At 47.1% G+C, this 25,149-nt stretch overlaps 1 protein-coding gene and 1 long non-coding RNA gene across 13 annotated transcripts in view; both read right to left on the bottom strand.

Annotated features, from left to right (window-relative positions):
* Positions 1-25,149, bottom strand: part of LOC109876860 (trinucleotide repeat-containing gene 6C protein) — a 78,165-nt gene that overhangs the window by 16,423 nt on the left and 36,593 nt on the right. For 9 of the 12 annotated variants that reach the window (XM_031834319.1, XM_031834318.1, XM_031834326.1 and 6 more), the window contains 10 exons: positions 10,350-12,986; positions 6,791-6,991; positions 4,660-4,898; positions 4,311-4,368; positions 4,003-4,154; positions 3,501-3,659; positions 1,838-1,978; positions 1,370-1,489; positions 1,023-1,106; positions 425-665 (listed from right to left, as the gene is read on the bottom strand). In XM_031834319.1, the coding sequence (XP_031690179.1) occupies positions 425-665; positions 1,023-1,106; positions 1,370-1,489; positions 1,838-1,978; positions 3,501-3,659; positions 4,003-4,154; positions 4,311-4,368; positions 4,660-4,898; positions 6,791-6,991; positions 10,350-12,986 (4,032 nt within the window). Of the gene's footprint in view, positions 1-424; positions 666-1,022; positions 1,107-1,369; positions 1,490-1,837; positions 1,979-3,500; positions 3,660-4,002; positions 4,155-4,310; positions 4,369-4,659; positions 4,899-6,790; positions 6,992-10,349; positions 12,987-15,134; positions 15,315-25,149 lie in introns of those variants that run through there. The other 3 variants (XM_031834327.1, XM_031834325.1, XM_031834323.1) reach the window with 3 other exon arrangements.
* On the bottom strand, positions 1,985-3,494 carry LOC116375880 (uncharacterized). The gene is made up of 3 exons (XR_004211301.1): positions 3,047-3,494; positions 2,690-2,881; positions 1,985-2,641 (listed from the first exon to the last, which is right to left on the bottom strand). It is a non-coding gene; the product is annotated as an uncharacterized LOC116375880 (long non-coding RNA).

A 25,149-nucleotide genomic window follows, 5' to 3' on the forward strand; every position in this document is an offset into this window, starting at 1 on the left:
CCCAACAGCTGTATTTGAACACAGACAGATATTGACCAGAAAGATGATCTGTTTAGAAAGGGCACACACAGGTCTGGGACCTGTAACAATGATGACATTCCCAGTCCCTGTCCTGCTATCAATCAATCAAATGTATTTATAAAGCCCCTGTTACATCAACAACTGTCCCAAATTGACAAGAGCCCAAAGTGGAACTACTACAGTGGAATGCAATAAAATGCAAATTAATTACTTAAAAATCATACAATGTGATTTTCTGGATTTTTGTTTTAGATTCCGTTTCTCACAGTTGAAGTGTACCTATGATAAATTACAGACCTCTACATGCTTTGTAAGTAGGAAAACCTGCAAAATCGGCAGTATCAAATACTTGTTCTCCCCACTGTATGTGTCATGCACATTGTGGAACAGAGTTCCCACTCACAGAGAGGGTAGGGGCTGTAGGAGTTGGGGGACGACTGCTGCTCTTTGGTCTGCAGGTCGGGTAGGCCCGGAGCCTGGGGGTGGCCTGGGAACAAGTCCAGGGCTGATTTGCCTTGGCCGTGGTGCAGGCCGGAGGAGGAGAGGGAGCCGAGGGTCTGCTGCTGCTTAATCAGCAGGGCCTGGGCCAGCTGTCTCTGGTGCTGTTGGATCTGCTGCTGCATGTTATTGATTGTACGTGCAACCTGCAGGAAGAGGAAGTGACATCAGAGAGAGACACAAAGCTGGTGGTCAGTTTATCTGTGAGCCAGCATAGAACACAGGAAAAACTTCAATGGGACAGTTGCTCGAGTGAATGGCAAGTATAGCCCCTTATACATACATCTGCTTCTACTAGGGATTAACCACCCAGGTTCTCAAATTCACCAGGCTAGGAACCCAGGTATGTCTGCAAAGCACATACACCCCCTCTGCTATAGTAGAATGGTAAAACGTTTGGGTTTTACCCCAGTATGATGCCTGGCCGGGTTCAGGATCAGTAGATATGAAAGGCAGAGATGGGTGAAACTAGTGGGCTGTATTTGAGAGGGAGGGACACTCACGTGCTGCTCCTGCTGTCGGATGGGACCAGAAACATTACGCTGCGCCTGCAACATCTGCTGCTGAATTTGTAAACGCTGGTACGCCTGCAGAGGATTACACGTTTACACACAAATCTACAGACACATATGTACAGAAATATACAGGTGCACACACACACACACACACACACACACCATTTTCTGGTTGCTACAGAATGCGATCAGTCAAAACCCAAGGGTTTTTCACATCTCTAAGGCAACGAGGCAGTAGAGGAGTGTATGATATAAGCGTGTACAGAGTGTATCTGCATAGTGTTTATATGGAGGAGTCCTAAAGTAAACTGAGAGGAGACCAGATGAGGACTCACCAGTTGCAGCTGGTATAGTTGGTTCAAAAGGGTCATATGTTGAGGGTTTATTGGTGAAGTTAAAAGTGCAGGATTCAGACCAATGTTTTTTGCTGCAAACTGTAAGAGCTGTGCTTGAACCTGGACAAGAGAGAGACCAAAAGATTCGGTTTTAGAAACCATAAACTAAGTACGAGAAAAAACGGTAGACAGAAGGCGCTTATGCACGTAAACTATGCTGAGGGGAGCTGAAAAATGTGTGTGTGTATGATTCTATATATGATTGCAAGTGTGTTCGTGTATGTGTGTGTGAGTGAGGGGAGATACTTGGAGGGGGCTGAGAGGTGTGTGGTGTTCCCCAGGTCGTATTCATTAGGCACTAAATACGAGACAATGAATCCAAACAAGGATCCCTCCCTACCTGAACTTGTCTAATAACAACCTCTCACTTTCACGGTCCATGTTGTGTATGTGTGTGTGTGTGTGTACCTGAGGGGAGAGAAACTGAGGCACTTGAGCGCGTAGACTAGGCTGGGAGGAGCCGAGAGGCGGCACTGGCGGCTGAGGAGGAGGCTGCTGCATGGCCCGGGCTTGTGCTGCACTGCTACAGCCCAACATTCCACTCTGCATCTGGGAGGGAGGAGGAGGAGGTGGAAACCAGGGTGGAACAGCATGATGATAGGGACCCACTATTCTGCACTGTTGAGGAAGAACTGCAAGTCTGCATGTCTCTGAACCGTTTACAGCCACGTGACCAATAAACTTGGATTTAGATTCATAAAAAGTCCAACAAGATTTAACAGGCTAGACAAAACCCCAGTGAAAAATCTAAACTTAAATACAGGCTCCCTCTAGATCTGTCTGTCCCCTGCCCGTCCGTCCGTCCATCCATCCATCTCCCTCTCTGCCTATCAGTGTGCCAACCAGTCCTCTCTGCCTATCAGTGTGCCAACCAGTCCTCTCTGCCTATCAGTGTGCCAACCAGTCCTCTCTGCCTATCAGTGTGCCAACCAGTCCTCTCTGCCTATCAGTGTGCCAACCAGTCCTCTCTGCCTATCAGTGTGCCAACCAGTCCTCTCTGCCTATCAGTGTGCCAACCAGTCCTCTCTGCCTATCAGTGTGCCAACCAGTCCTCTCTGCCTATCAGTGTGCCAACCAGTCCTCTCTGCCTATCAGTGTGCCTACCAGTCCTCTCTGCCTATCAGTGTGCCAACCAGTCCTTCATCTTCTCCTCGCAGTCTTTCATTCAACTACACATTACCCCCAATTCTGCTTATGGCACCTGTCTGTTGCCTGTCTGCTGTCTAAACCCCACATAGCCGTAGACAGTGTGCTGCCTACCTGTCTGCTGTCTAAACCCCACATAGCCGTAGACAGTGTGCTGCCTACCTGTCTGCTGTCTAAACCCCACATAGCCGTAGACAGTGTGCTGCCTACCTGTCTGCTGTCTAAACCCCACATAGCCGTAGACAGTGTGCTGCCTACCTGTCTGCTGTCTAAACCCCACATAGCCGTAGACAGTGTGCTGCCTACCTGCCTGTTGCCTGTCTGCTGATAAACCCCACAAAGCCGTAGACAGTGTGCTGCCTACCTGCCTGTTGCCTGTCTGCTGTCTAAACCCCACATAGCCGTAGACAGTGTGCTGCCTACCTGCCTGCTGTCTAAACCCCACATAGCCGTAGACAGTGTGCTGCCTACCTGTCTGCTGTCTAAACCCCACATAGCCGTAGACAGTGTGCTGCCTACCTGCCTGTTGCCTGTCTGCTGTCTAAACCCCACATAGCCGTAGACAGTGTGCTGCCTACCTGTCTGCTGTCTAAACCCCACATAGCCGTAGACAGTGTGCTGCCTACCTGCCTGTTGCCTGTCTGCTGTCTAAACCCCACATAGCCGTAGACAGTGTGCTGCCTACCTGTCTGCTGTCTAAACCCCACATAGCCGTAGACAGTGTGCTGCCTACCTGTCTGCTGTCTAAACCCCACATAGCCGTAGACAGTGTGCTGCCTACCTGTCTGCTGTCTAAACCCCACATAGCCGTAGACAGTGTGCTGCCTACCTGTCTGCTGTCTAAACCCCACATAGCCGTAGACAGTGTGCTGCCTACCTGTCTGCTGTCTAAACCCCACATAGCCGTAGACAATGTGCTGCCTACCTGTCTGTTGTTCAAGTTTTGCATGGCTAGGCCCTGTGGGCCGCCCAGGCCCTGGCTGGATAGAGGCAGGGAGGGGAGTTTCAGGCCGAGGGGGCCGGGGGAACAAGGCATAAACGGTGAGGAGGTATGGACGTCCTCCACCAGGCTACCAACACCGTCCTGCGCCCACACAGACAGCCAGAGGGAGAGCGTCACCATTACACTCTCAATGGGTGGACACATAGAAACTGAACCTTGCCCTGTTCAGAACAGAATCTGTCCCCTCATAACTAGTGAACAATAGAACAAACACACTATTGAGTGAGTTACACAACAGTGTGATGTACAGTATTATATTGTTCGCTTTAAATTAAAAAAAAAAAAAAAAATCATTCCTTGATAAGTTATTTTCCATGGTTCCCCAGAACACTAGTCTGCCCTGGCTATACATCATCTTCTCATTGAAGAACCCATGGACAATATAGGTGTGTGTGATGTTGGGGAGTGGGTCAGGGGTCATTACCTTGTCGAGGAAAGGGGAGCGATCTGAGGAGGACTCTTTGGAGTGGAGGGGAGGCCGGCAGCCCATTGGCCCCTTGTTGATCAGACAGTTGTTGTAGTCGGACATGCCCATCCCCCGCCTGTCCAGCTCCGTCTTCTTCTCCAACAGAGCACCTGAGAGAGACAGAGTAGCGAGAGTAGTGGCAAACAGAGAGCAGTGAGAGAACACAGGGATATCACCAACACTGATACAGTCAGTGACAGTGATATGGACTTCATCAGGAACAAGGAATTAACAGAGTGTATTGAGGACTGGGAGAAGAGACTTACTCATGGCCTGGTCCAGGTTCATGTTGTTCCTCTTCAGAGCCTCCTCAGCTGGATCTCTCTGGACACACACACACACACAGCTGTCAGCAGAAATATCTCACAAACATGCATGTGTACGTGTGGTCCTGTGTGGCTCAGTTGGTAGGAACATGGAGCTAGCCACGCCAGGAAGGCAGGTTTGATTCCCGCGGGGGTTTGATTCCCGCGGGGGCTACCAAAATATATGCATTCACTGTTGTATTAAAGTGTCTGCTAAATGGCATGTTATATTATTATCAGATGTCTATGTATACAGATTACATCAGTGTGGAGTTTGACCCCAGAGGTAGTAGCAGGTAGCAGCACTCACAGGGAAGCCCATGTCTGTCAGCTGCTTGATCAGGCGATTCATGATCCAGGCTTCCTCCTGCTTGCCCGGAATCTTCCCCTTGGGTGGGGCCTTCCTGGGTCTGTTGCCCCAGGAGTTGCTCTCCTGGGAGGCCTGGCTGCTCCACATGTCCCCGTCGTCAGGGTCCCACGGGCCCCCAGACAAACCCATGTCCTCCCCGCCACCTCCACCACCCCAGCCGTCTTGCATAGATTTGGGGGCTGCAGAGGGAGAGGAGGAAGTGTTGTGTTACTATCTTTTCAAATTCATTTTCATCCACAACGTTTTAAGTCACCAGCTGCCACTGATTATGACGTCATATATTTGTATGGGTTCTGACAGTGGGGTATTTGTATTGGTTCTGACAGTGGGGTATATGTATGGGTTCTGACAGTGGGGTATATGTATGGGTTCTGACAGTGGGGTATATGTATTGGTTCTGACAGTGGGTTATATGTATTGGTTCTGACAGTGGGGTATTTGTATTGGTTCTGACAGTGGGGTATATGTATGGGTTCTGACAGTGGGGTATATGTATGGGTCCTGACAGTGGGGTATATGTATGGGTTCTGACAGTGGGGTATATGTATGGGTTCTGACAGTGGGGTATTTGTATGGGTTCTGACAGTGGGGTATATGTATTGGTTCTGACAGTGGGGTATTTGTATTGGTTCTGACAGTGGGGTATATGTATTGGTCCTGACAGTGGGGTATATGTATGGGTTCTGACAGTGGGGTATATGTATGGGTTCTGACAGTGGGGTATATGTATGGGTTCTGACAGTGGGGTACTTGTATTGGATCTGACAGTGGGGTATATGTATTGGTTCTGACAGTGGGGTACTTGTATTGGATCTGACAGTGGGGTATTTGTATGGGTTCTGACAGTGAGGTATTTGTATTGGTTCTGACAGTGGGGTATATGTATTGGTTCTGACAGTGGGGTATATGTATTGGTTCTGACAGTGGGGTATTTGTATTGGTTCTGACAGTGGGGTATTTGTATTGGTTCTGACAGTGGGGTACTTGTATGGGTTCTGAAGGGTGGGGTATTTGTATGGGTTCTGACAGTGGGGTATTTGTATGGGTTCTGACAGTGGGGTATTTGTATGGGTTCTGACAGTGAGGTATTTGTATGGGTTCTGACAGTGAGGTATTTGTATGGGTTCTGACAGTGAGGTATTTGTATGGGTTCTGACAGTGGGGTATTTGTATTGGTTCTGACAGTGGGGTATATGTATTGGTTCTGACAGTGGGGTATTTGTATTGGTTCTGACAGTGGGGTATTTGTATTGGTTCTGACAGTGGGGTACTTGTATGGGTTCTGACAGTGGGGTACTTGTATGGGTTCTGACAGTGGGGTATTTGTATGGGTTCTGACAGTGGGGTATTTGTATGGGTTCTGACAGTGGGGTATTTGTATGGGTTCTGACAGTGAGGTATTTGTATGGGTTCTGACAGTGAGGTATTTGTATGCGTTCTGACAGTGGGGTATATGTATTGGTTCTGACAGTGGGTTATATGTATTGGTTCTGACAGTGGGGTATTTGTATGGGTTCTGACAGTGGGGTATATGTATTGGTTCTGACAGTGGGGTATATGTATGGGTTCTGACAGTGGGGTATATGTATTGGTTCTGACAGTGGGGTATTTGTATTGGTTCTGACAGTGGGGTATTTGTATTGGTTCTGACAGTGGGGTATTTGTATTGGTTCTGACAGTGGGGTATTTGTATTGGTTCTGACAGTGGGGTATTTGAATTGTCAGTTGATTTAGACTTATTTTAGAATAGCACAGCCATGCACTGGTAAAGTTTGTATAGAAAGACTATTGGAGAATACATTCTGTGTATTCAGCCTGCCACCAGAGGTCAGTGTAGCTGCATACTAAATAGGGAGTCAATTTGTTTTCAGCAATTATATTCCATGACTGATCAAAGCGTGTTTTCTCATGGCTTTCCTGTTCCTCTGCAGCAGACATATGGTGAGCAATGACTCAAATGTTAAACATTTTGTAATGTCATGAGGTCCCAGCCATAATAAAAACATCAGCAATTTCGATTAATCAGGAAAAATCTGATCTAATCTATAAAAAGTACTAGAGTCCTTCTCACCTGGTTTGCAAGGTGCAGATCCAAGGGGTGCGTTGCCCCGTCTGTAGGGTTCAGGGCTGTTGTCACCCACACCCCAGCCCCCATGGCTCCCGGTGGGTTTTCCCCAGGCGGAGGTCCCGTTGTCCACGCTGACCAGAGGGGGAGCAGGCTCCCCCCAGGAGGGCTCTGGTTTGGGGTGGGCACTGGAAGGCTCCCCCCAGCCTAGGAACAGGATGACTTTGATAAGGGCACACGTGGATTGGATAACAGTACAGAGAACAACGGACCCAAAACAAACTCTTGCTCTGGAACCTTGGGTCCATTTTGTTCACATGTTATAGGTCCAAAAGGCTCCTTATCAGTTTCTACCCCCAAGCCATAAGACGGCTGAACAATTAATCAAATGGCTGCCCCTCACCCTGTTTATTATCTATGCATAGTCACTTTACCCCTACCTACATGTACATATTACCTCCACTACCCCGTACTCCCACACACTGACTCGGTACCGGTACCCGCGGTATATAATCTTGTTATTGTTACTTTTTAATGTATTTTTCTGAAGCAAATATTTACTAAATTAACTAAAGTCTTATTTCCTTAAAACTGCACTGTTGGTTAAGGGCTGGTAAGTAAGCATTACACTGTAAGGTCTACATACACCTGTTGTGTTCAGCGCATGTGACTTGTTTTTGATCCTACAGGAGAAACCCCTGCACTGCCATTCATACACCGAACAAAATGCATGTATTGTCAATTTCAACATTGTGTGCATCCTTGTTCTAAATCTAAGTTTAAACAGTCACAATGTAACAAAAACATTAAGAAAATCATATTGCTAAAATGTACCATTCCTAACCTTTCTTTTCCTGGTTTCTACAATGCCCCTTTATGCAGGACAGGCTGGACTTTGGCCAGTCCAGGACAGAGGAGGCCGTTTAACTCTTGGCCCTGTCCGTAGTAACCAGTTGGCCTGGCTGAGAGTCAGGCAGCCCCATCTCTGCCTGTGCCAGTTTGTCTATTGCTCCAAGAGGTCTACTTCCTGGATCAGATTTCACTCTCTCAGTTATGATCATCTCCTTTCCGTCATGACCACTGATGTTAAAGAAATCAATAGCTTGTCATTTTAAGTATCAGGGTTATGTGGGAAAGGAGTGAAGGAGGAAACTAAAGACATATTTCAGTGTATACTGTATGGACACACAACTTTTATTGTATTATTTGTGTTGCATGGTTGATTGTGGTGCATAAAAGAGCAGCATATGGGGGCAGTGACTAGCCAGAACCAGCAGGGGATCTAAACTCTCCCTCTCTCCCCCCTCCTCCGCTCCCCCTCTCCCCCCTCCTCCGCTCCCTCTCTCCCCCCTCCTCCGCTCCCCCTCTCCCCCCTCCTCCGCTCCCCCTCTCCCCCCCTCCTCCGCTCCCCCTCTCCCCCCTCCTCCGCTCCCTCTCTCCCCCCTCCTCCGCTCCCTCTCTCCCCCCTCCTCCGCTCCCTCTCTCCCCCCTCCTCCGCTCCCTCTCTCCCCCCTCCTCCGCTCCCTCTCTCCCCCCTCCTCCGCTCCCTCTCTCCCCCCTCCTCCTCCCTCTCGCTCTCTCATCCTCTAACTACTGACAGATGGTAGTTACTCCTATAATCACACACTTCCTCCACAGCTCAAACGTTTTGTGGCTCCAATCGCTATTTTCACAAGCCGGGTTAGTAAACAGCATTCTTGGGCTTCCTCTGCCAAGTGTGCCCACGTGAGGTTGTCACAGTTACGCACACAGATGGGGGCGCCCGTGTTGTTGTTGTGAAATCAGAGGAGAGCGAGCTTCAGAGAAGTAAAGAGGGTGGGGCCAGGGCAGGCTGGCATCGCTTTCACCAAGGGGGTGGGGCCAGGGCAGGCTGGCATCGCTTTCACCAATTTGGTTCTTCATTTAGATGGAAATCTAAGAGGTTTTACCTTTAAACGGATCAACGTTTTGGAGCCAAGCATGTGTTCGCTGTGCGCCACCTAACAAGATGTTGTGCTAAGTCATAGGTAGAACAGACAACTATTTCCTTGTTCTTGTGTTCACAGTATAATAACAGTTGATTGAACTGCAACAACGGTTTTAAGCTGCCACTTTTTAACAAAACGACTAATCTTTATCAGGCCTGGCACAGTGAATTCATTCTGCCTGTCTGTAAAACCCACAACACTGTTCTCCTCCCATGACTACATGTACAAAACGTAAACCCAACACGGTTCTCCTCCCATGACTACATGTACAAAACGTAAACACAACACTGTTCTCCTCCCATGACTACATGTACAAAACGTAAACACAACACTGTTCTCCTCCCATGACTACATGTACAAAACGTAAACACAACACGGTTCTCCTCCCATGACTACATGTACAAAACGTAAACACAACACTGTTCTCCTCCCATGACTACATGTACAAAACGTAAACACAACACTGTTCTCCTCCCATGACTACATGTACAAAACGTAAACCCAACACTGTTCTCCTTCCATGACTACATGTACAAAACGTAAACACAACACTGTTCTCCTCCCATGACTACATGTACAAAACGTAAACCCAACATGGTTCTCCTCCCATGACTACATGTACAAAACGTAAACCCAAAACTGTTCTCCTCCCATGACTACATGTACAAAACGTAAACCCAACACTGTTCTCCTCCCATGACTACATGTACAAAACGTAAACCCAACACGGTTCTACTCCCATGACTACATGTACAAAACGTAAACCCAACACGGCTCTCCTCCCATGACTACATGTACAAAACGTAAACACAACACTGTTCTCCTCCCATGACTACATGTACAAAACGTAAACCCAACACTGTTCTCCTTCCATGACTACATGTACAAAACGTAAACACAACACTGTTCTCCTCCCATGACTACATGTACAAAACGTAAACCCAACATGGTTCTCCTCCCATGACTACATGTACAAAACGTAAACCCAAAACTGTTCTCCTCCCATGACTACATGTACAAAACGTAAACCCAACACTGTTCTCCTCCCATGACTACATGTACAAAACGTAAACCCAACACGGTTCTACTCCCATGACTACATGTACAAAACGTAAACCCAACACGGTTCTCCTCCCATGACTACATGTACAAAACGTAAACCCAACACGGTTCTACTCCCATGACCACATGTACAAAACGTAAACCCAACACGGTTCTACTCCCATGACTACATGTACAAAACGTAAACCCAACACGGTTCTACTCCCATGACTACATGTACAAAACGTAAACCCAACACGGTTCTCCTCCCATGACTACATGTACAAAACGTAAACCCAACACGGTTCTCCTCCCATGACTACATGTACAAAACGTAAACCCAACACGGTTCTCCTCCCATGACTACATGTACAAAACGTAAACCCAACACGGTTCTACTCCCATGACTCATGTGCAAAACATAAACCCAACATTGCAGGACGCTTCACAACTTCTCCTGATCTAAAAGCTAGATGGCATTGTCAAAACACAAGATTATCAAGGACACAATCACAGTAACACTATAAGCCGTCCATTCATAGAGTATGTCTTCTCACCTGGACCCATGAGGGGTGGTCTGCTGTGTGGTGGAGGCGCAGTCTGGTGAGGCATGGCTGTGTCCACGGGCCCACTGTTCTGGCCTGGGCCCTGGGGGTTGTGGCCCCCATGGCTCTGGAGGGGTGGTGGGGGGCCGTGGTAGGTGTGATGTGGTGGGTGGTTGTTGTTTCCAGGGGGGCATGCAGGGGCATTCCCTGGGGGTCTACCTTGGGGTGGCCCTCCTCCCCCAGGGTTGTTCTTGTCCCAGAGGTTGACCGTCTTGTTGTAGGCACCCGGGTCGCCCCAAGCCGAGGTGCCGTCGTCAATCTCCATCTTGCGTCGGATGGAGGGTGGGGAAGGTTCCTCCCACCCTGTGGGCTCTAATCCTGAGGGGTCCTGCTTGCTCCCTCCTCCTCCCCCGTTGCCCTCCCGGCCTGATACACTGGGCTTCACGGAGCCAGGGCCTCCCCAGGATCCCATGCTCCCTTCTCCACCTCCTGCCCCGCCCATGCTCCCTCTAACTCCTCCGCTATTGCCGTTGGAGCTCTCCTGGTGCTTGCCGCCCCATCCTTGGGCAGGGCAACTTGGGCGCTGCTGGGCCATCGCTGGCTCTCCCCAGCCTCCACCAACATTTCCCCCCATCCCCGGACCAGGTTTTCCCCAGCCTCGGTTGCTCTCTTTCCAGCCTCCTGCTCCTTCTCCCTCCCAGGGAGGGTTGGTGGTGGGACTGTTCTTCTTGCCATCTGCAGGCTCTCTCCAGTCCCCCCCTCCTCCATTGCCCCCTCCTCCAGCGCTGTTGCCCCAGCCGCTGTGGGGCGGCTTGGGCCCATCTCCCCAGCCCTGGGGCTTGGGGGCCTTGCCGTGGGAACCATCCCAGCTTGGGGACTTCTCCTCTGGAGCACCCCAGGACTGGCTCCCAGCTTTGGGCATGTTGGGGCCTGACCCGGGGCCTCCTGGTGGAGGGTTCCCCCAGCCCCCAGGACCGTTGGGGGGATTCTTGCTGCTCGGTGGCTCACCCCAGCCAGAGCCGGGTTGGCTGGCTGGAGGCTTGGAACCACCCCAGCCAGGGGCAGCCTGAGGACCAGGCCCGGGACCCTCGCTCTTGGGGTCAACCCGATGAGGGGGTCCGTGGCTGGGGTTGGAGGGCCCTTGGGCTGGCTCGGTGGGAGTGTTGGGACCGGAGCCTCCCCAAGAGTCCGTCCCGGCAGCATCTGCCTTTCGTTGGGTGCGTGCCGCCTCCTCCATGTCCCAGGACGTGTGCTGGCGGACGGGGGTCTGGCCCCAGCCTGTGTTGCACAGCACCCTGGGGTCCAGGTCAGGGGCTGGGAGCAGGGGGGCAGGCTCATCCCTGGATGAACGGTCCTGTCGGAGGGAGTGTCCCGCTCCATCCATGCCCTCGCTGCTGCCTTCGCTGGCCGCCATGGTGCTAGGGGCTCGGGTGCTCCAGGATCTGGCCTGCTGGGGAGGAGAGCTGGGGGCGTCCCAGCCCCCCTGGACCTCGCCGGAATGCTGCTTCCCCCAGGCGTCTCTGCTGCTCTGGCCTCCCCAGCCTCCAGAGGGTCCACCACCACTGCTTCCATGGCTCCCCCAGCCCCCGGCCCCAGAGTCCCAGCCCGAAGGCTCCGTGGAGGAGGCGACTGACTTGGCGTCTCCATTGTTGCCCCAGATGGAGCTACCATCCTCTCCATTGACCAGCTGGGAAGCTCCAGGAGGAGGCTGGCCCAGGGAGCTCATACCTCCGGAGGGGCCACTCCAGCCGGACACGCTGTGGATATGGGGCTCCTGTTGCTTGCTAGTATGATTTGGTCCGTCAGTGTTAAGGTTCTGAGGTTCTGAGCTGAAAGACACATTCGTGGATGAGGATGGGTGTGGCTCAGATGATTCTCCCCAGGTGCTGCCTCCCCCAACCGGAAGGTTGCCGTTGGTGCCGCCCACCATGTTTCCTCCTCTGATGCCGTTCCCCTGGGCGTGAGAGGTGCCTGGCGGGTCACAGAGGTTTGGAGGGGGTTGAGAAGAAGGGGGTTGATTGGGGTTGGCTCCCCCTGAGCTGCTTGCCCCCGCTCCTCCGCCCCCGTCGTGCCCCAGAACGGGCCAGGCCGAGGGGTTGGCATTGGGGTTCAGGTTCAAGTTGGAGGTGGTGGAGGAAGAGGAGCCCCAACCCCTGCCTCCTCCTCCTCCCATTGGGCCATCACTCTTCCCCTCCCCACCCCCGACAGAGGAGGACTGAGGAGGGCCATGGGGGGAGGGACCGGGACCAGATCCCCAGCCCCGATTGGCTGCTCCTTGGCTGGAGGCCATGCTGACCGTGCCTGCCCCGGGGTGATTGGCTGAGCTGCCGGGCCCAGAGCTGGCTCCTTTGCTGCTGGGGTAGTTGGCAGGAAAGTGGCCTGTCTGGCCGTTGGCCCCCGTGGCCATGCTCATACTGCTGCTGCTGCTGGCTGGGTCAGTGTCCGAGGGGCATCCTCCTGCAGGGCCCTGGCTCTGGCTGCTGCGGGAAATGGAGGGCCAGGCCTCGGTGTCGCTCTCGTCGATGATCACTGTATCCCAGCCACTGTGATTGGCCGACGCTGAGGCGGAAGTGGCACTCCGATTGGCTGGCTGGTGTCCCCAGTGGGGATTCTCATAATGGGCTCCCGGGCCACTCTGTGGGGGCAGCTCTGTTGAATGAGAGAGGATGGAGAGAAAGAGAGGATGGAGGGAGAGAGAGGGAGAAAGGGACAAGGTTAGTATGTCTTCATACCTAGAAGATAACATGACAACAGTTGGCATCTAAACATATGCCAAGAGTGTGCAAAGCTGTCCTCAAGGCAAAGGGTGGCTACTTTGAAGAATCTCAAATTTAACACATTTTATATTTGCTTTTTGGTTACTACATGATTCCATATGTGTTATTTCATAGTTTATGTCTTCACTATTATTTTACAAAGTAGAAAAATTAAGAAAAACCTTTGAATGAGTAAGTGTTGAAAACTATTGACCGGTAGTATATATGCCAAAATGTTCCCAAACTGGAGATTTAACCGATGATGGAGGACCCTTCAATTCTGGCTTACGGAGCCCACCAGTCCCCATCTACACAGTCCCCAGCTGCGCCTCACAAAAGGATAGATTTAAATCAGCCAGTTAAGATTAGAATTTCGATTACAACGTGCGCATAGGCTGTACTTGTTTTAATAGCCTACAATGTTTATTCAGCTCAAATTTACTCACGAGGCGATGGCATACACCTCAGTGTAGGTATAGGCTAGTGTTTTTATTGGATTTCTGTATTCATTTCAGGTTCACAGTACTGACCGAACAGAGGTCCCCGTACAGAACAGTTCGGTGCGAATACGCCACTGCTTATAACTAACTATAAGTTAAGTAAAACTATAAGATGTCATTTGGTTTGCTAACTTGTTAGCTAAGTGGCTCGATGTTAAGATCAAGCTTCTTGGTTACAGCAGAGACATTCAATCCATTCCTGGATCAAGAAACCGGTTGCCTAAATTATTTTGTGTGTCATTATTTTGATAACTAAATAGCTCCCCCTTGTGGGCACTTCTGGTAATACAGTATACCCCGGTATGGTACAGTATGACAATCTGTCTACTGTCCAACCCTGGTTGAAATGTTGTGGGAGTTCTGTTTATTCTGCATATTTCGAAATACCCCGGTATACAGTATTAACGGTATATCGCCCAAGCCTAGTAATCGCAACAGCTTTACCCTAGTTGCAGCCATCTTGGAATAAAGTGGGAGGCCTAGGTGGAGTCCACCGGCAGATCCGAAGACACCCATCCTCAGTCCTAACCCTTGACCCCTTGAGTCCTGCAGTTCAGCCTCAGTCTGGTCCTGACACCAGCTTCACAAACATTTGGCTCGACTGATAACCACTCTGCCCTGGAGTGTATTCGATTAGCTGAAACACTTTACATTTGTTCCGGCACCATTGTGATGTGTACAGCTGATATGACAAACACAAGTACCTAAACTACACAATACAACATTTATATCTGAATGTTTCGTAACGTTGCACCCCTGCTGTACAGAAGATTGCCTCCCAGTCCCTTCAAATCTCTCTACTGCCTCTACTCCTCAAACAGTAGGATTTCTTTCTCTTCCAATAAAGAAACCACTGCTGAGAGAGGCTTTTGTAACAACAGTTCTAGAACTATCCCCTGAAGCAGCTTGGTGCATAAGAAGTGAGTCAGTCCAAAAGCAGCAGCTGCTCTAGATGCACTGCCGTGGTAATCACTCTGCCGCCGCGTCAGTTCCCTCTCGTTGTTTTTGGTGTGCCTCCACATGCATGTGTGAGCGGAACGGACTGCACACACACAGCGTCTGCTTTTGTCTGATCTTTAAATGGGGAGAGATGCTGTTTGTCTGCAAGCTTTTGCTGGCTGTCTGTCTCTCTGCAGAGCTTAGGCTTCTTCCAATGATTATATACAAATGGAAAAACAGAAAGAGAGGGAGGGAGAAAAGGGCAGTGTCTCAGACACAGCGGTGTGGTTTTTGTGGTGTAGTACAGGACGCCATTTTATCTAATCTGAACCAGAGCCAAAAACGCTCAGAGCTACAGTCTGTATCTGTTTCTCTCTCTCTGTTCCTGCAGCACGGTCGCTTCTCTGAAAAAACACACTAAAACTATCCTCATGAAGATATCAGAATGTCATCTTTCGCTGCTGGATGTTTTCCGTTGCAAAATCTTAGTACTTGCATGCATTTAAAGGCAATCGCGCACTACAATGCACAACGCAGTGAAAGACGCCCAGCGAATAAAGAGAAAGAGAGGGGGGATCACGGGCGAAAAGCAGGAACAATACCTGAGGAGAGGTACCTTCCGACCATGGTGAGCGAGCGCTACGTTTGGAGCGAAGCGGTGGCGGCGCAGGCGGCCATCCCCGTGTGTCTCTAGTCTCAATATGTCTGCTCGGCTCGCCAGAGCTTTCAGAGGCTCATTTTTGAAATACTGCCAAGAAGCTGCGAGCTCTCGCGGCATGAGAGAGAGACACACACCCTCCCCCCTCTGCTCTGCTCCAGCCTGCTTTGGCTTGGCTAGAGCCATCCTGCCCCTCTCTCCTTCTCTCTGGCTTTATTTAGAACTCCGCTCTATTCCTATCCATGGAGAGAGGATATTCTCTCTCTCAGAGAGAGTAGGGGCCGGCGTAGAGGGTTATGGTTAAAGCCGAGAGCATTTCATTGTGCACTCAATCCGCTCGCTCACGAGAGAGAAAAAACTAAACAAAAGGGAGATTCCTTTTTGCTGCCTCCCTCCCTCCCGCTTTCATGCTTTTGGAGTCGTCACTAAATGTTTAGCCAGGAACACTCCATTTACATTGAGCACAGCCTGGCCACAATGGAAGCCTCTCCAAAAGCAGAAGAGAAGAAGAGTTTTTGCTGCATCGTTGAGTGTTCAGGAATGACACTCAAATGTGCACACACATACGCACGAAAACATACATGTTCACCCACACACCCAGACAATAACACGCATCCAGACACATGCAGGTATGCAGACACATTCAGATACATATGCATGCGCTCACACACACACCCCCACCCACCCCCCTCCTGCTTCACAATGATTTCCTATAGTATGCTGGCAGATGACACAAAAACTGCTGTTGTGTGACGTCCCAAACAGAGACAGACTAGTCTGCAGCGGGACGACACAGCACATACCAGAGCAGCTCCCTGGAATGCAAAACAGACCCAGTTTGGCCCGGAGAAACACTACCACTTCAACGGCTGCATGGAAAACCGCTATCGGGCGCTAGCTAGAGGCAGGGCGCTACCGGGCGCTAGCTAGAGGCAGGGCGCTACCGGGCGCTAGCTAGAGGCTTGCAAAAGAGAAGCAGTAACAGCAGCAGCTCCTAAGCTAACTGAAGGTGGGTATTGTTTACAAACAAACCTCTACTGCTCCAACACACAATACGTCAAAGTCCCACCAGAAGAATAGTGGTTCCTTATGTGGAAACCCAGGCCCCAGCCTTTTCCACTGTGTGTGTGTGGTGTGTCAACGTGCAGTGAGGTCATCAAAGACCCTCTGATTGGTGCTTTGTGTATAAATAATGCCCTTCATGTAAACTGTCTGGATGGCACTTGCCCAAACGTCCAATCCACTACCTCGCTGCCGTTTCCCAGAAACGCGGACGGATGGTGAATTGCAATCTCAGCCTAGACATTGCTGTTGTTAAGGTTTTTGTTTAGTAGTTTTTCCTTTCATTGTGTTTCAACAAGTTGGGTTTGTAGGGTGAGAGAGTGTGAAAGTGAGGGAGATGAGGAGAGGAAGAGAGTGTGAAAGAAAGTGAGAGCAGGAGGAGAGCTGGATAGTCACAGTCAGCACAGAGAATGAGAAAAAGTGGAAGAGAGAGTGAAGAAGAGATGGATGTGTTAGTCAGGTCTCAGCTGGGTTGGTCCAGGCATAATGAAGACCCCCGGGGGCAGGAGAGGAGAGGCTTGTAGAGAGAAAGACGGCTGCTCTTTCAATCCTTCCAACCAGACACACTATTACTTACCATACACACACACTGCTGCACCCCCACCATCAAACCTCCTCTACCATTCCCATGATTAGCCTACAGTCTGATGACCATTGGCCCATAGAGTAACAATATTAGATGAAAACCTGCTCAACTGAATTGTGTGCTGTCCTGTCAACACACTCACCCTGAGTAAGGCACAAGCCCAGTATGCTATAAACAGATGTAACCCACAAAAGCTGCAACTTCGAGTGGCAGACTTTATTCAACATCATCTTGATTATAGAAGAGCAACACACATTGGGTCTGAGACGAAAACAAAGCAGGCCATGCAAACACGGAGATTACCATAACAAACTGTAATGTGGGTGAATAACTGATAGTAGAAAATGGCAGCTACATACAGCAGGAACGTCCTTGTATTGCTTTGACTACTATGAAGTAGAGATAGCTGGATGTTTGTCTCAGTTTGTTCAAGGCCACCGAGTCTTGTATTATTGACCATACCTGTTCTAATAGATTCAGAGTACAATTTATAGATGGAAATCTGAAGAATAGTGCTGAGACAAAGGACTATTGACTAAAGCCCCAGGTGGCACAGGTCATCTAATAATAAAGTAACCACCATGCAAGGTGTGTGTGTGTGTGTGTGTGTGTGTGTGTGTGTGTGTGTGTGTGTGTGTGTGTGTGTGTGTGTGTGTGAGCCCGTCACTGTACGGTTACAAAACGTTTAGACGGGCAGAGGGGAGGGGGCAGTGTGGGGAAGACAGATAGGGTCTTACACAACAACCTCCACTGTGTCCCTGTTCTCCTGTTGCATGTGTGTATGACAACGTGACGTAATGCGACAGGACACAATCTGGCGACACCACTGGCGGCCATTGGGCCACAGAGAAGGCAAGCTGGGTCCTCAGCTCAAAGAGAGGAGACACAAACAGACTGACTCTAGGATGGCAGCCTATCGCTGGGGTCCTACAGCTTCCAGTGTTATGCAGTTGTTTCAGCTTGCTCTTGATAAAATAAGAATCTGGTAGATGACTCCTACACTGTAGAATTGTATCGAGTATCATTGGGATGGAGCTTAGTGCTTAGGCGTTAATGCACAACAACCCTACTGCTAAAATATGTAAAGGTAACACTTATATGAGTGCTGTTAACAGGACACAGCCATACTTTAAAAAGCAATGCAAAACGCCCTCATAAAAGCCAACTACAGATGTAGGATCTTAATTTGATCACCCTGTTGCAGGACAACTTTCCTGCAATGCAGGACATTTCAAATGTGTATTGTTTGAGGTTTAAAAAGGCTTCAGAAGTTTGTAATTTCCACAGAAATTTCCCTTACAAAAAATAGATCAACCGCTACGAAAATGTGCATTAATTATAATCCATATTTCCTGTTGCTGCAGGACTATTTTCCTGCTGTAACAAACATCCTCAAATTAAGATACCTCGATTTTATTACATTCAGCCTTTTCTAAAATGTAATAAATGGTGTTTTCCCTCATCAATCTACAGACAAAACCCCATAATGACCAAGCAATTATTCTTTATTTTTTTATTATTAATATTTCTAACATTTCTGATCATTTATAAAAAATTGAAAACTGAAATATCACATTTAAATTCACTTTGAAAGAAAAGCACATTTGTCCATTAAAATAACATCAAATTAATCAGAAATACAGTGTAGACATTGTTAATGTTCTAAATGACCATTGTAGCTGGAAACGGCAGATTTTTTTATGGAATATCTACATAGGTGTACAGAGGCCCATTATCAGCAACCATCACTCCTGTGTTCCAATGGCACGTTGTGTTAACTAATCCAAGTTTAGCATTTTTAAATGCTAATTGATCATTAGAAAACCCTTTTGAAATTGTTAGCACAGCTGAAAACTGTTGTTCTGATTAAAGAAGCAATACAACTGGCCTTCTTTAGACTAGTTGAGAATCTGGAGCATCAGAATTTGTGGGTTTGATTACAGGCTCAAAATGGCTAGAAACAAAGACCTTTCTTCTGAAACTCATCAGTCTAAGGACATTTCTAAGTGACCCCAAACTTTTGAACGGTAGTGTTCGTATTCAGACCCTTTACTCCATACTTTGTTGAAGCGCCTTTGGCAGCGGTTACAGCCTCGAGTCTTCTTGGGTATGATGCTACAAGCTTGGCACACATGTATTTGGTGAGTTTCTCCCATTCTTCTCTGCAGATCCTCTCAAGCTCTGTCAGGTTGGATGGGGAGTTTTCCTGCACAGCTATTTTTAGGTCTCTCCAAAGTAGAGGTTGACCAATTAAATCGGAATGCCAGATTAATAAGGGCCGATTTCATTTTCATAACAATTGGAAATCTGTATTTATGTATACCGATTTGGCCAAGTTTTATTTAAATTTTTTACACCTTTATTTCATCTTTATTTAACTAAGCAAGTCAGTTAAGAACACATTCTAATTTTCAATGATGGCCTAGGAACGGTGGGTTAACTGCCTTGTTCAGGGGCAGAACGACAGATTTTTACCTTGTCAGCTCAGGGATTCAATCTTGCAACCTTACAGTTACCTAGTCCAACGCTCTAACCAGCTGCCTCATTGCACTCCACGAGGAGCCTGCCTGTTACGTGAATGCAGTAAGCCAAGTTAAGTTGCTAGCTAGCATTAAACTTATCTTATAAAAAACAATCAATCATAATCACTAGTTAACTACACATGGTTGATATTACTAGTTTATCTAGCGTGTCCTGCGTTGCATATAATCGATGCGGTGCGTATTCGCAAAAAAGGACTGTCCTTGCTCCAATGTGTAACTAACCATAAACATCAATGCCTTTCTTAAAATCAATACACAGAAGTATATCTTTTTAAACCTGCATATTTATCTAAAAGAAATCCAGGTTAGCAGGAAATATTAACCAGGTGAAATTGTGTCACTTCTCTTGCATTCATTGCACGCAGAGTCAGGGTATATGCAACAGTTTGGGCCACCTAATTTGCCAGAATTTTACGTAATTATGACATAACATTGAAGGTTGTGCAATGTAACAGGAATATTTAGACTTATGGATGCCACCCGTTAGATAAAATACGGAACGGTTCCGTATTACACTGAAAGAATAAAAGTCTTGTTTGCGAGATGATAGTTTCCAGATTTGGCCATATTAATGACCTAAGGCTCGTATTTCTGTGTGTTATTATGTTATAATTAAGTCTATGATTTGATAAGAGCAGTCTGACTGAGCGATGGTAGGCACCAGCACGCTCGTAAGCATTCATTCAAACAGCACTTTTGTGGGTTTTGCCAGCAGCTCTTCGCAATACTTCAATCATTGCACTGTTTATGACTTCAAGCCTATCAACTCCCGAGATTAGGCTGGTGTAACCAATGTGAAATGGCTAGCTAGTTAGCGGGGTGTGCGCTAATAGCGTTTCAAACGTCACTCGCTCTGAGACTTGGAGTAGTTATTCCCCTTGCTCTGCATGGGTAACGATGCTTGGAGGATGGCTGTTGCCAATGTGTTCCTGGTTCGAGCCCAGGTACGGGCGAGGATGAGAGACGGAAGCTATACTGTTACACTGGCAATACTAAAGTGCCTATAAGAGCATCCAATAATCAAAGGTATATGAAATACAAATGGTATAGAGAGAAATAGTCCTATAATAACTACAACCTAAAACCTCTTACCTGGGAATATTGAAGACTCATGTTAAAAGGAACCACCAGCATTCATATGTTCTCATGTTCTGAGAAAGGAACTTAAACGTTGGTTTTCTTACATGGCACATATTGCACTTTTACTTTCTTCTCCAACACTTTTTGCTATTGCATTATTTAAACCAAATGGAACATGTCTCATTATTTATTTGAGGCTAAATTGATTTTATTGATGTATTATATTAAGTTAAAATAAGTGTTCATTCAGTATTGTTGTAATTCTCATTATTACAAATAAATGTAAAAAAATGTCCGATTAATCGGCATCGGCTTTTTTTGGGGTCCTCCAATAATCGGTATCGGCCTTGAAAAATCATAAATCGGGCGACCTCTACTCCAGAGATGTTGGATCGGGTTCAAGTCCGGGCTGTGGCTGGGCCACTCAAGGACATTCAGAGACTTGTCCCGAAGCCACTCCTGTATTGTCTTGGTTGTGTGCTTAGGGTTGTTGTCCTGTTGGAAGGTGAACCAGTCTGAGGTCCTGAGCGCTCTGGAGAAGATTTTCGTCAAGGATAATTGTACTTTTCTCCGTTCATCTTTCCCTCGATCCTGACTAGTCTTTAAGTCCCTGCCGCTGAAAAACACCCCCAAAGCATGATTCTGCCACCACCATGCTTCACCGTAGGGATGGTGCCAGGTTTCCTCCAGACGTGACGCTTTGCATCAGCTTGGTTTCATCAGACCAGAGAGTCTAGTTTCTCATGGTCAGAGTCCTTTAGGCACCTTCTGGCAAACTCCAAGCGTGCTGTCATGTGCCTTTTACTGAGTGGCTTCCGTCTGGCCCCTCTATCATAAAGGTCTGATTGGTGGAGTGCTGCAGAGATGGTTGTCCTTCTGGGTGGTTCTCCCATTTCCACAGAGGATCTCTGAAGCTCTGTCAGAGTGACCATCTGGTTCTTAGTCAATTCCCTGACAAAGGCCCTTCTCCCCCGATTGCTCAGTTTGGCCGGGCGGCCAGCTCTAGGAATAGTATTGGTGGTTCCAAACTTCTTCAATTTAATAATGAGGAGGCCACTGTGTTCTTGGGGAACTTCAAATGCTAAAGAAATGTTTTGGTACACTTCCCCCGATCTGTGCATCGACACAATCCTGTCTCGGAGCTCTACAGACAATTCCTTCAACCTTGTTTTCTCTGATATGCACTGTACTTATGTAAATAAGGTATCTATTTATTTTTAATACAATTTCAGAAATTTCTTTGAAACCTATTTTAGTTTTGTCATTATGGGGTATTGTGTGTAAATGGATGATTTATTTTATTTAATCAATTTTAGAATAAGGTTGTAACGTAACAAAATGTGGGAAAAATCAAGGGGTCTGAATACTTTCCGAATGCACTGTAGGTAGAGTGTGAGAGCGAGAAACAGAAGTGGGGAGGGATCTGGTTACGGGACCACGTAGCACTCCGTATGGGCCGTTAAGTAACATCCTGCACACCCACAGCCTGGCGCATGTGCTGCCCTATAGGGTGAGGGGTAATACTGTCAAATCAATACATTCAGTGGGTGACACACTGCTTCAAGAGAGGATCTTTAACCCTGTACATACACTTGTGGGAATTGGTCTGTATGGACAGGGCTAAATTTAAAATGTTTCTTACAGAAGAAATATGGAAAGCAAATGCATAACCATGGTAGCAATCAAAAGAAACCTGTTTGGAGATTATGGGAAAATGATTCATCTAAAAGTGAGGACAACTGTTCACCTGACAAGACGGAATCCAAACATAACACCGTTGATTTTGTGTAGGGCTGTGACGGTGTTGGAAGTTGAGGTTAGGGTCATTTGCCAAGTCAACAAGGATTGGAGCATAAACTCAAAAGAAACCAGTGTCTTTTCTCTGCAACTTCACTATTACCATTACACTTTATCATCAATAGCATTTCAATTATTATTATTATTCAAGTTATTATTACCTCTAAATATAAGTCTAGTATTCCAATTAAGAAATGTCAGATTGTCAATACCAAAATGTGACAATTTAACACACAGGCTATCAGACTGTTACTGGTTTGTGTGTCCATTTTGTTTCAATGTTACTGTTGTCTTAGGCCTAAAAAGCCCTATGTAAAAAGGGGAGGTCACAATTCTGTTTGTACATGGATATGCTTCTTAATTAATAAAGATATTTGGAACAACCCAATACACTTCATTATTATCATGGCATTTCATTATTATTATTTAGGTTATTACTTATAAATATTAAGAGAAGACCCCCACAATGAGAGAAATAATGTAGCCTAAGCTACTGAAAATAGACCTTTTACGAAATTAAATCATGACAGGAGCATTTGATTCTTATTAGATGGATTCCAGACAGGCTACTTCAGCAAACTTTCTGAGTGGACATATAGGCCAGTCGAGAGAGAGAATCAGCGAACTCACACACACCACTGTAAAAGGACCCGTCAATCAAAGCCACCAGTATGTCAGTCAAGAGCAAATATTTCTCCCTTCCTTAAAACATATTAAAAAACCTAGGCCTAACATAGGCTTTCTGAAAGTAGGCTATAAGATAATGAATTGGCAAGGAAAGTATGAAGAGGAGAAACAGATGTGATTGTCATACTATCATTAAAATAGCAGCAAATAAAAAGGCTAAATGTCCATAGCCTATTTATCAGCGTTGATTAGTCCATAAAATTAAGAAACGATTCTGTATCACATTATACCATGCCAGGTTGGAGAGGACCGGCACATTGTCCATTTGACACAACATTGGCGCATTATAGGCCTCAGAGCCAGAACAACCTTGTCGACTGCTGTTGAATAATGAATAAATAGACACATCCAACCTTTTTAAAAAGATAAGAGTTATTCATCTACTAGCAGGGAATGATAAGGTTCAGTGTAGGCTAGAAGAACACTAGTGCTTCTACACCCCTGTGCATCAAGAGGTTGAGCTGCTGGAGCATCAAACAACCGTTGGAAAGAGGAGACGTAGACAGTTTAATAGACTAAGTCAGCAAAACAACTGCTTATAGTCATTAGTAAATACTCCCGCTATTAAGCCAAGTTGATCTACCTTAAAGTTCATCTTAAATATTTCCCCCCAAAATGATTGTATGCCTATTTAAATGGTTGACCGTTATTCATTTCATTTTATTTTTCATATTTCATCCATAACTGTCAGTTACAGGGTTATTCAATTACCGTCACAGCCGTATGTATGTGCATTTTACAGTGACTGTTCTTTCTGATGCATTTGGGGCAGGCAGTTACGCCACTGTTCCTAGGCCGTCATTGAAAATAAGAATTTGTTTTAAACTGACTAGCCTGGTTTAATAAAGGTCAAATAAAATAAAAATAAATGTGTAATAATTTGGGGTAGGTGCAACATAAGACAAACAAATGACAAGGTTTGAGTGAGAGGACTAACTGGTGTCTCCAAGAGCCCACACCTCTCTAAACTCTGCACAGTTAGTCATTTCAATGCACTTCCATGACTGAAAGAAGAGTCTTCAACAAAAAGGTGCATTTTGTTTTTAGCTCTCCTAGCTGTGCTGAGGAACTAGGGCGCTCTGCAAGCACACTTGGTGTTTTGTTTGGAATACAGGCCTGCATCCCCGCCATCAAACAATTACAGTTGTTGTTTACGTGATCCAAGGCAGTTCATAATGTTGGGGAACATAAGTGCATTCAGATGCGTGGTCTGTGGCAAATGTTGTCCACAATACAACAAACACAGGCTCATTGTGTTCAGGATAACCCAGGGTAAAACACCAGGTCATCTTGTAACTGTACAACAAACACAGGCTCATTGTGTTCAGGATAACCCAGGGTAAAACACCAGGTCATCTTGTAACTGTACAACAAACACAGGCTCATTGTGTTCAGGATAACCCAGGGTAAAACACCAGGTCATCTTGTAACTGTACAACAAACACAGGCTCATTGTGTTCAGGATAACCCAGGGTAAAACACCAGGTCATCTTGTAACTGTACAACAAACACAGGCTCATTGTGTTCAGGATAACCCAGGGTAAAACACCAGGTCATCTTGTAACTGTACAACAAACACAGGCTCATTGTGTTCAGGATAACCCAGGGTAAAACACCAGGTCATCTTGTAACTGTACAACAAACACAGGCTCATTGTGTTCAGGATAACCCAGGGTAAAACACCAGGTCATCTTGTAACTGTACATCAAATACAGCGATCATAAATGTTGACACTGACATGGACATGTGTTGACACTGTATATTCCATTCGTTTTATGATATGGAAGTGTGAAGTGCACATTTGGACTCCCGGATGTTTGGCTAGCTTGTATGACATCAGTGGTATTTATTATAATCCTTAATGTCTCATCTTTCAGAAATACTGTACATCGAGTCCTCTTAATTTACTCAGACAACAAAACAATGTGGGAGGGATGGGGGGGAACTTCTTGTTGTGCTCAAGTTCAGAACGTCTGTCAGTCAAAACCCCTACAGAGCTGTGAAGTGGAGACCTGAGGTCTGACGTCATGTATAGCATGTTACTGTACATGCCACTGCATTCCAATGTCTATGAGTGTAAAGGGCTGCGGCAGACAGAGATGGGAAATAGGGGACCTCTCTCAGAACCTGTAGTGGGGGCTCAGGGCTGAACTAATGGAGCATGATGTGTCTGTAGAAGGCCAGTAGCCAGTGGTCATCCTTAG

Source organism: Oncorhynchus kisutch, linkage group LG10, assembly GCF_002021735.2.
Source record: "Oncorhynchus kisutch isolate 150728-3 linkage group LG10, Okis_V2, whole genome shotgun sequence".
Lineage (NCBI taxonomy): Eukaryota > Metazoa > Chordata > Actinopteri > Salmoniformes > Salmonidae > Oncorhynchus > Oncorhynchus kisutch.